The sequence below is a fragment of the Cylas formicarius genome, unplaced genomic scaffold, assembly GCF_029955315.1.
Source record: "Cylas formicarius isolate icCylForm1 unplaced genomic scaffold, icCylForm1.1 PGA_scaffold_12__32_contigs__length_19106922, whole genome shotgun sequence".
NCBI classification, from domain to species: domain Eukaryota; kingdom Metazoa; phylum Arthropoda; class Insecta; order Coleoptera; family Brentidae; genus Cylas; species Cylas formicarius.
Window position 1 is genome coordinate 6,775,917 of NW_026844225.1, and position 11,534 is coordinate 6,787,450.

An 11,534-nucleotide genomic window follows, 5' to 3' on the forward strand; every position below is an offset into this window, starting at 1 on the left:
CGATTCAGTCTGTCACTCATTAACTGAATATATTTTCTTTGGAAGTGTCATTAAAATAACAAAAAATAAATGGAAAATTGTTTTAAGGTAGCTGAAGTTGAGGTCAAAAACCTACGTTTTATTATCCATAGAAGATATCAAAAATAATGGGCATAAGCAACTTCGAAGCTTCCACCGACGGAACAAAAAACGTGCGAGATCTATAGCCTTAAATGTAGAAATACTGAAATTTTATTTATTTTGAGCAAACCATTTAGATAATTAGATATGTAAAAACAAGTAGTTTTAAAAATCAGTTAGTTTAATTACATTTTACATAAAGCATTAAAATTATTTAAAAACATTTTATATTTTATCATACTGTGGCTAAAAATAGTGCATAAACCGAAATAAAGGAGACATTTAAAAAATAAGAGGAAGTATAGGGAATATAGAAATATTTGAGTAGTACGGGGAACTATTTGGCAGGTGGTTTCAAATTAAACAAAAAAAAATTCTTCAAACTAATGGGGTACGGTAAAAACGTCCGAGCCATAAAACTATTTTATTTGCGTAAATTATTTTTTTACACAAGGAATGCTAAATCGAAAAAAAACAATTAAAACATCCAATAATAGAAAGACGTACCTATGATCCAATAAAATTAATACCATTTACTATAAAACATATTACACCGGCCTAATAGAACTGACATTGAGATGGTTATTAATTGGTTTTAATAAACACTTAAAAACGCAACTCCCCTTTTAGACCACTGTTTAACACCAATATTGTTTAAATATAAAATTAGAGTGAAAAGTTAAGAAATGTCAAAATTTTAATGAATGACAAAAGAAATGGTGCTTAAGGTGATGATATTACAGCAAAAATTTATTATGCTATATTCCCAAAATATTACCATAATTTTTATTTGCTTTTGGGTGAGTTCAATAAGAAATGGGGTTTATAATAGACGAGCGTATATCCACAAGACGGAAACCAAAATTTTTACCACACTTTTGGATATAAAATAATCACTAGCAAAAAATAACCCTCGAAAAATTACATAACTCATTTCTTTTGTAACATTTGTATAAAGATGCTATAAAAAATAACATCTTATTAAAAACCACGATGTTTCTTAAAAAACATGTTACACACTATACTTTTTCTGTGTCGTGGGACAAGAAAGTCACGTGGTAAAGTCACGATTCCCGCACTCTAGATCGGTCTATAATTAGGTATTTTACAGAAAGGAGTAGAAAAATTATATTTCTACCCAACTTTGTATAAAGTTTTTAACAAAAAAAAATAAAACATGAAAATAATTTGCAAAAATTCATTATATAAAAACTCACTACTCTCCTGATTTTTCTCAATAAAGAAGCGTTGACTCAACAACCCCAAATTACTCAGAAATTATATTCATTTATATCATATATAAGATCATGCAGTGGATCTACGGCACCATGGTGGTGCCTATGCTCACGCATGGGGCAGTGGCATGGTGGCCGGGGACCAAAAGAGCGGGAGCAAGGCTAGTCCTTGACAGACTGCAGAGATTGGCTTGCCTCTGCATAACGGGCGCCATGAGAACGGCGCCCACGAGGGCCCTGAAGGCTCTGGTGGGGCTGCCCTCTCTGGCGGATCGGGTGCAGATGGAGGCGGCCAGGACAGCTGTGAGGCTGGCGAGCTGCGGGCTCTGGAGGGAGGGAACCCTCAATCGGGGTTCGTACGACATTTTAGAGGGCTGTCGCGGGGATCGCGGCGTCATGGGCATGGCGAGTGACGTCATGATCCCCGAGATGACCTTCTTTGATAAATTGACCTTTCTCTTTCCATCAAGGGAAGATTGGAGAGAGGGCAGAGTCGGCTCCTGGGATGGACTTGTCTGGTACACGGACGGGTCCAGAATGGGAGATCTGGCCGGAGCTGGAGCGTACTGCGAGACAACGGGATCAAGCTTGTCGGTCCCTCTGGGTCAGTACTGCACTGTGTTTCAGGCGGAAATTTTCGCTTTATTGATGGCGGCCAGAGAGGTGCTTCGGCTCAACTACGGAAGCAGGAGAGTCTTCTTCTGCTCGGATAGTAGGGCTGCACTCATGGAAGCTGAAGTCAGTGCGTACGCGCTCCTTGTTGATAAAGGAGTGCAAAGGGGTACTGAGGAGGGTGGCTGAGGAGAGAAAGGTCACGTTGGTCTGGGTCACGGGTCACACCGGTGTCCGGGGCAATGAGGCAGCGGACGCCTTAGCCAGGGAGGGCTCCTCGCATAGGCATGTAGGGCCAGAGCCCCGCTTGGGGATCGCCCCGTGTGTGAGGCGGGGAGCTCTCGAAGCCTGGCTGGAGAGTTGCTCCGGGAATGAGGCAGGCGAGGCTTATGATGGATGGGCCCGCCCTTCCTCGGACCAGGGAGCTGCTTAGACTGACCAGGAGGGAGTGTAGAGCACTAACAGGGGCCTACACAGGACATTGCAGGCTTAGGAGGCATCTCTGCTTGCTAGGCATTGGAGACGACCCGGAGTGTAGGTGGTGCATGGAAGGGGAGGAGACCCCGTATCATCTGCTCACCGAGTGCCCTGCCTTGACATGGGCAAGATTGGGAGTCTTCGGAACGGCCCTGATCGATCCGGACTCAGTGCACGGTATTAGGCTAAAGGAGTTGCTGACCTTCTACAGGAGGGGCGGCATTCTGGACGCCCTCTAGAGCGGCCTGGGGGCACAACGGGCCCATCTGGTGGCCTAAGTGCTTGGACGCCCCCCTTTAATACCAATACCAATACCAATCATATTTATCTCTCTTTTTTTAGGCAGCAACCTCAGAAAATTCTTTAAAAAAATTAAATACGTTTTCAACCTTATTGCTTTCATTGTTCCAGATTAGTATTAGTATTAGAAAAAATTAATTTGATATGATTTCTATATACAGACTGTCAAAGCTTTTTTTTAATCGCGTTTATATTAATCTTCAAGCTTGACACTGTGTATCTGTATCAAGTTACGATGTATTTTTGTGAAAAACTTTTATTTTTTCGAAAAAAAAAAACTGTTCTCAGATATTGAAACACCTATCAGAAAGCGGCATAAAATTGGTTGCTTTTAAAAAAAATTATTTAGTCTCTCAATATTTAGTAGAGCTTTTTTTTCACATTATGCTTTTTCTAACCTAAAACCAAAATAAAATTAAAATAATTAGAATCTAAACAGCTAACATGGCTACAGGGTCTTTCAAAAATGTCTACCATAAATCGAATACTAAAAAATGACGTGTAAAAGAAGGCCCAAAAAGTCTTTTCCTTTTAAATTATTTCTGAAATTATTTAAGACATTTAAATAAAATTTAGACCATTGGATCGTAAAAACTCCCCAAACTTTTTTTCCTATAGTATTGTTTTTAAATTTTCTAATAAAGTAAAAAAAGTAACCTTGTTTAAAGTAGAAAAATACTGCTTTCAGCAATTTTCATCTATGAGGTAAAAATATAGTCAATTTTGAACTTTTATAATGAAATCGTGGTATATGGTATAAAAAATAATTAAAAAGCGATTTCTTGGTGCCCATTTTACCACGTTTGTTAACCAATGTTCTGTAATTAGCCTAGAAATTAGTGGAATGTTTTTTGAAGCATCCTGTACATACCATAGCCCGAGAGGTATCATGATTCCTATATATTTCAAATGGACAATTTCTTAAAACCCAAAAATATGGTATTTCAATGTAGTTGCAAGTTAGAAAACGCTCGTATATTAGTGCCCCTCTTAATTACCAATAATGCTGCTTCAATTTAATTTTTTTCTTACCTTGGATATTTTTTTTTCAACAAAAATATTTCTTTTTCTCTTCAGTTAAACCAATAAAATGCAGATTATTTTCAATAATTCCCGCGATTTTCCCCAAATATTTTTTTTTAGTAAAAAGTATCGCGAATTTTGAAAATTTTAATTTAAGGACATCTTTCTACAATAAATTTGAAACGATGAAAATAATATTTTTTTCTGCTCTCTGGTATCCAAAGCACCATTGTTAGGTAAATATTCGTGTAATATGCAAAATCAGATTCGGGTAATTTAATAATGGAAACTATCAACACCTATTACCTAAAAAAAAACATAAAACGTTATAATCAATAAGGTTAGCTCATCGATAACTGCCCTAGAGCGAGTAGTTTCTCGACGGCCGCGTTTATATCCCCGAATGTCGATATTAAGGCCTGTAGATTGGCTTCGCGGTTCAAGAATCCCATCGAAGTCAATTGCTCCAGTTGCTGCTGGTAACGCTCTTCCGGAGGAATGGACCTATCGGTCGCGTTCGTTGCCATTCCTGCCACCATCCGAGCCATAAACTGAAAACACATAAAATACAAAAAATATACATTATTCATTTATTTATTTATTTATATATTTATTAATTGCCCAAACATATATAAACAATATATTGAAAGTTATATGAGGTGGGAAAAGCTTTTAAAATAATTAAAACTAAATTTCGCTTTGTAATACTTTTTAATCCATGTATATGGTATATGGAAAATGTCTAAAATTGTTCTTGTCCACAAAAAATTATCTCTTTTACATGACGAAATATTTCATGTTGTTAAGAACCAAATAGTCCCTGGAAAACGTGGATTTTTTTAATTAGATATTTATTGTTTGGATTTTTAGTTATTGCTTAAGTGGTCTACGAACAAATCCGGAAACATTTTTAATTTAAGTTTGAGGTGACGCCACTGGGATTAACACTTTTATTCTAATTGCGTTGAAAGAAGTTCTTTATTACTACAAATTTGCATGCCAAGTTTAATCAAAATCAGAAAAAAGGTTTTTGAATAATTAATAATTTTTTCTTATTATAAACTTATAAACTGCATTTTTAGAAAACGAATCAAGTTAGGACATATGTTTATGGGAGATCCGTAAACTGAAAATATATAAAATGGGCATAACTATCTGTCTTTTTTCAAGTAACAATGGTTTTATTTTTCCAGACTAGTGCTAACAAAATTCGAAAAATTCCTAAAAAACATACTTTTTCAAATAAACCTTTTCCATGAACATAGGTCGTAACTTGATTTGTTTTCGAGATGCCAGGTGCAAAATTTTTATTAAAGAAAAAGAAGTTTTTTTTTATTAATCATTCAAAAACATTTTGTCTAATTTTATAGTTATATGAAAGAGGCTTCTTTAATCTTTAATCAAACCGCTTTCTGAAAAAATCAGCAAATCAAGGTTATTGTTCTGGATCTTTCCTGGTCCGAGAATTTTTCCAAAATAGTACATGGTTTTAGAGAAAATAGGTTTTTTCTGAAACCATGCAGTGCATCGTAACAATTAATGACGTCATCGCATCTTGACTGAGACCCGGAATAGTGATTTTCATATAGATTTCTTCAAATATCTCGAGTAGCGTGTGTTATAGACGAAAATCCCAGATACAAAAATTGTAGCTCTTGATGCGCCCTATACCAGTGTTTAAACCAATTGTCCATATTTTTCAATAATTTTGATTTACGGTTAATAATTTATTACAGAAAAAAGCAATTTTCATGGTTGATAGATTGTTGTTCACAATTGACAAATCCTGTACATAATCGAAAAACTAACTGAAATAGAATTTGTTTTTTTATACAGGCCAAAATGCCGACAAAAATTTTTTTGAAAATATTTAAAAATTATTTGGCTAAGCCCGATTGCACTTAGCTTTTACAAATTTGCATGCGGCGGTATACTTCTACCAAAGTCCCAAATTTTAAGTCAATAGCTGCAAATTTCGGACGCTTGCTGCATTTTTCAGCATAACACGTTATATTTCGAACATCCTGTATAATACGCGAAAACTTTAAATACAAGAGTTTTAGCTCTCTCTATGGGCTACACTGTCATGTAGAAGAAACCGCCGACCATTACCATTATTTAGAATTACAGTCAATTTTCCTTAAAATTTCCAGATTTTTGGCAATACCGGCGCATCCTGTATATTTTCAAAATACTGTCAACAATAAAAGTTTATGGGCGTCAATATTCCGCGTCTTCTCGTTCAAAAATTTTTTCGATCTGATGAACAATTTTCGAGAAATGGTTATTGTGTTTAATAGCAAAGTTCAAAAAGCAGTCGAAAATCGTAAAAATAAGATGGACGCCGAAGCTTGACCGCAGTCATTTTTACATATATTGTGCGAATAGCCAAATTTCAACCCCCTACCTTAATCCGTTCGAAATTTATAGCCAAAAATGGGTTCGGTCTACAGAGAACGGAGACAAAAAATTTTTTTTTCGCCGCCCTTACTGAGATCTCGAGTTTAGTGAGGAGCGCGTATGCTTTGGCAAAGATTGGATTTCATCGATTGTGCGAAAGCAACCAGCTTATAATAATATAAACCACTACCCCCCCTTATGAACCACAAACTAACCTCTGAAAATGGATCGGTGGCTGATCTAGTTCCTGCAGCTGTAGAGGTGGTCGTGGTGCCTGGGGCTCCAGTGCTTGTGGTTGCTGTCGCCGTAGTATTTGTAGGGTTATCGTTTGTTGTGGTAGGTGTCGAAGTGGTCGGTACCATGGGGGGCACGAATGTATTTATCAGAGACGGAGCCGTCTGTCTCAGAGTCTCCATTCCTAAAGACAATGAACCAACCCTTATTATAGATCGTTAAGAGACCAACGCTTACCTTGTTGGATCTGCATAATGGCGTTAAGAGCTTGCGGATTGGTCATTAAATTCTGCATCTCCGGATTCTGAAGTTGCTGCAAAAATTGAGGCATCATGGTACGCATCTGCTCTTGTAACTGGGGGTTTCTAGACAGCAACGGATTATCCGCCATTAAAGCGTTCGCCATATTCGGATCGGCAGCCAATGCTTCCAGTACGGACTGTGTATAGGGAGCCGATAACATATTCTGGATCAAGCCAGGATTTTCTGACATTTGCTGCAGCAAGCTGGCCATCGGTGGACTATTCATTACATTCCGGCCCGGAGTTGTTGGGTTAGGTGTGCTACCAGTCGACGCATTTCTGTTCCATGGATTAGGTAAAGGTTCTCGGTTTTCTGTTCCTGCCAACAGCAGTTTGCATTTTAGATAGAACGCGAATGTTCACTTTATATTCAGGGTGTTTGAAAAATTATGCAAAAACCTTGGGGCAGCTTATTATATAAAGGTTGGGTCAAAAGTCAACCATGAGGAAAAAAAATAATGGTCCACTTTCTGTGAATTTAAAGAAAAACTTACGCAAAAAATTAAAATGGTAAAAATAAATTATTATAAACAAATATTGAATTAAAACTCTTATTATCGAACAATTTAATGATTACCAAAACTAAGCAATAATAATAATAATAATAATAGACTTTAGACTTTATTGGCCATTAAATACATTACAAGAACAACAAATGGCAAGTCACAGTATCAAACACATTCTAATAACATTCATAGAGAGCAACATAATTATTAGATAGACAAACATCAAACATTGAAACAAAAATTAGGTAAAAAAAAAATAAGTAAATAAATAAATTCCCAATCAGTATTATGGAGACACTCGTGACGCAACACGGATGTACTCATCTGCAGTATAGAATGCGTTCTCCAATAGAAATTGTTTTATTATATTACAAAATTTAGTGAATGGCAGATCCTTGACAACGGTTGGTAGAACATTGTAGTAATTAATGTACAATTTATTTAACTCGGATGTGCGCAGCCTAGAATGGCCCTGGACAATTAATTCAGATCCCCTGGTGTAGTGATTGTGGCGATCACAGTGCTTAGGCATATCGTTCTTTAGCTCATGTATGAGAGTGACCGTATAGTAAATAAATAGTGATGGTAAGGTCAAAATATTAAGCTTTGAGAAGAGCGGGCGGCAGTGATCACGAGGCTTTGCATTCGCAATCACACGTATCGCTCTTTTTTGCATAAGAAAAGCCTTGCGGGCATGCACGGAACCACCCCACAAAACAATAGCGTACGCTAAATGAGAATGGAACAATCCGAAATAAGCAAGTCTTGACATGATAGGAATGAGTGACTTGTTTAAGTATCTAATTAGAAACAATTGACTTGACAGTTTGTGGCAAAGGTGTTCAATGTGATCCTTCCAAGAAAGAGTACGATCGATCCAGACTCCAAGTACCTTAACCGGAGCATTGTTTAAATTATGCACCTTGCTACAAGAGAAAATAAGATTGTTCGTTTTATTTTCGTTTAACTGTAAGGAGTTCGACCCGAACCATTCACGCGCTCTAGTCTTATTGGTCACACTGTCAATACTAAGTTCATATGGGTTTCTAGATCGGGATAAAAGAATTGTATCATCCGCGTAAAGCGTAGTTCTACATGGCATGTGAGAAGGCAAATCGTTGATGTAAACTATAAACAGCAGGGGCCGGAGCACCGAGCCCTGCGGCACTCCAAACGATACCGGCAAGCTAGAACTACTGAATTTTCCATTCACCTCGACACATTGAAGTCTACCGCTAAGGTAAGAGCGCAATAATCTGTGAGGCATGCCCCTGATGCCATACCACTCGAGCTTCTGCATCAGCAGTCCATGATTCACACAATCAAAAGCCTTCGTGAGATCGCAAAAGGTGGCCTCCGCTATCTCACAAGCGTCAAAACCTTCGACGATGCTCCCCACAAGACTTAGTAAAGCATGCGTGGTGGAACTTCCGCCCCTAAACCCGAACTGTTCTTTGCACAAAAGTTTGTGTTTTTCAAAATAGTTCAGCAAACGATCTTTTAAGATTATTTCAATGATCTTCCCCATTATAGGTATGATTGCAATAGGTCTATAGTTTGAGGGGACGTTGGTATCTCCCTTCTTGTGTAGTGGCACAACCCTGCTTATTTTTAACTGTTCTGGAAATATTCCAGTTTCAAACATCTAGTTAATTAGATGAGCTATGGGGTCAGCTAAAAAAGTTGCGGTATGTTTAAGAATTTTTGAATTTAGGTTGTAGACGTCTAAAGAATTAGAATTACTCAAATGCAGAATTGTGCTATAGACTAATTCACTGGAAACCGGATCCAGGAAAAACGACCTCGTGGGACTTGATTGCCTGCTCATATAGGGCATTGGATCATTTTTTTTATTTCGGCAATAATAATAATAATAATAATAATAATAATAATAATAATATATATATATATATATATATATATATATATATATATATATATATATATATATATATATATATATATATATATATATATATATATATATATATATATATATATATATATATATATATATATATATATATATATATATATATATATATATATATATATATATATATATATATATATATAAAAATACAGGAGACAAAAAGATCTAAATAAATCTCCACACAAAAAAAGTAGTAATACTTCTGCAAGATTTTCTGGTTCTAAACATTCTCCCTTTAAGATAAAAAATAATCAAACATTTCAATGACCACTGAAAACCAATAAAAAATATTTTTTTATAACAAAGAATATAAATAGATACACATTTTTTTGGCAGTTGGGATTAACACATAGAGAATACTTTAAAAAATTGATTGCAAAATTTACTTTTAATTTTCATTTTTCAAACACTTTGCAAATAAATTATGGCTTTGAGGTGCAAAATCAAAACCAAAGAAAGAATGTATAAGTAGCAAAATGAATCGACACATACCTTGCTGTGGATTATTGATTTGAGTGCCATCCACAAGCCCAGAAAATGGATTCTGACTAAACTGTTCGGTTGCAGCAGATAGCATAGGCTCCTGAATATCCCTGTACATCCGGTGCAAAGCGTTATAACCTCCTGGAATGCTTTCCAAATTACTCATAGCCCTATCGTGACTGCGCATTAACTCTTGCAGCATAGATGGATTCCTAGCCAATTCCATAGTCTGGCGCAATAATTCGGGATTATTGAGCATGTGACTGATTTCGGGATTTCGTTCCATTAAATCTTGCATTTGAGGATTGCGCGTTACTAGTGCTCTCATATTCTCTGGGTCATTCATTAGTCTTTGGACTAATGGATTATCGAGCAATGTTCTAATCAAATCCGGATTTGACAGCAATTCTGACTGCATGCGATTTTGAATTTCCATAAAGTTAGTTGAACCTAGACCAAGAGATTCCAAACCAGCAAGCCCTCCCAGTCCTCCTACTCCAAATGGTGTTGCACTAACATCAGCTAAAACAAGAATAACCAAAATATCAGAAAAAAATATACATAATAATTAAAGGTTATGTTACCTGGGGGGCGTTGTGGTGTGTTTTCAGGTGCAAGAGGAGCTGCTCTAATTACCAAGTGTATTGTTAACCCATCCTTAACGTTATGAGCCAAAAGAGTGTCTGCATCTTTCATGATCTTGCCCGCAAAAATTAGGCATAGCTGCTCTGGCTCTGCGTTAAATTTTGGGCTTATAAGATCTTTGAACTGAAAAAGAATTTATACACTTAGAGAAGTTAATTTAATGTTTAGGTTAGGAACTCAAGTACTTACTTCTTTAACATTTAGACCCTCAAACACTTTAAAGGACTCCTTCTCCTTTGGTGTTTTAACATGAATGGTTATTTCCTTTTTTAGCTGTGCACTTTCTTCATCTTTGGGTTTGTCCTCCTGCTTTTCATTCTCTATTTTTCCACTATCTACCGGAACATCGTCAGCCATATTTGTGGCTATAATGACTTGTTAAATTTTAACTGCAAACAATAACCATAATTAATTTACATTGTGTGCTGCAAGTAATTTCTCACGCAAAGATTCTGTTATTACTATAATGAGCACGAGGACCTAATACTTTAAATAACTTACGTACCACACAAAATTTCCCAACACAAAAACTGATTCTACTCCCAATTGTCAACTGTCAACATCAAATAATTATTCGTGACATATCAAAGTTTCTAACTTTGGTTTTGGTTGGTTCATAGAAACCTGCCCAATCATGCACCACAGATCATGGTGTGCGTGTATTTATCGTGTAAATTTAAACCGACCAAGGAAATCCTGGCGTCATGGATAAGTAGGATTCTAAAGTCCCCCAAGGTGCGAATAATTATATCAAACTGGTTAATTATATCTAACGGGTGGGATGATTGTTTTCTGAAAAACTAAATAAAAAACTTAGTCAAAAGTTGTTTTGCTGATACTGTTGAAATATTACATTGTTATATATATACCCTATGTCTAGCGTAAGTAAATGACGATGAAGAAAGTCCCGAAAAATTAAAAAATGCCTTAATTTTGGGTTATTTCAAGAATTTTAATAGATAATCCAAAGATTCTGGAAAGCGCGACATAGCGGCGCCATCTGTTAGTGACCAAAAAAAACCAATCGTTTTAATTCCTAAACTAGATCGGTACTTCAATTTCCAGGTACCAGAGGGCGCTCACTTTAAAAAATCTGGTTTATTAGAACCATTAATTATAAAATAAATTTAAATAACTGGGAGCAGCTACGACAAATCAAAATTAATAGCGAACACATCAAAACTATTAACCAACCATTTCATTTTGGTCGTTGTAGGTATAATATATTTTTTCAAAACAACCGACAGCTATTATTGATCCCATT

The 11,534-nt window shown here is 36.1% G+C and overlaps 1 protein-coding gene across 3 annotated transcripts; it reads right to left on the bottom strand.

Moving 5' to 3' along the window:
• Positions 1 to 3,940: 3,940 nt before the first annotated feature.
• LOC132695484 (ubiquilin-1) lies at positions 3,941 to 10,845 on the bottom strand. Of its 3 annotated transcripts, XM_060659759.1 has the most exons (8): positions 10,776 to 10,845; positions 10,460 to 10,659; positions 10,210 to 10,393; positions 9,635 to 10,147; positions 6,639 to 7,022; positions 6,383 to 6,585; positions 4,128 to 4,318; positions 3,941 to 4,073 (listed from the first exon to the last, which is right to left on the bottom strand). In XM_060659759.1, the coding sequence occupies exons 2-8, from the start codon at positions 10,625 to 10,627 to the stop codon at positions 4,070 to 4,072; spliced, it is 1,647 nt and encodes a 548-aa protein (XP_060515742.1). In that variant the 5' UTR covers positions 10,628 to 10,659; positions 10,776 to 10,845; the 3' UTR covers positions 3,941 to 4,069. The 3 variants fall into 3 exon arrangements, with proteins under 3 accessions (XP_060515742.1, XP_060515741.1, XP_060515740.1); XM_060659758.1 differs by lacking the exon at positions 3,941 to 4,073 and having other exon boundaries at positions 4,101 to 4,318; positions 6,639 to 7,016; XM_060659757.1 differs by lacking the exon at positions 3,941 to 4,073 and having other exon boundaries at positions 4,101 to 4,318.
• Between the last annotated feature and the right edge of the window lie 689 nt (positions 10,846 to 11,534).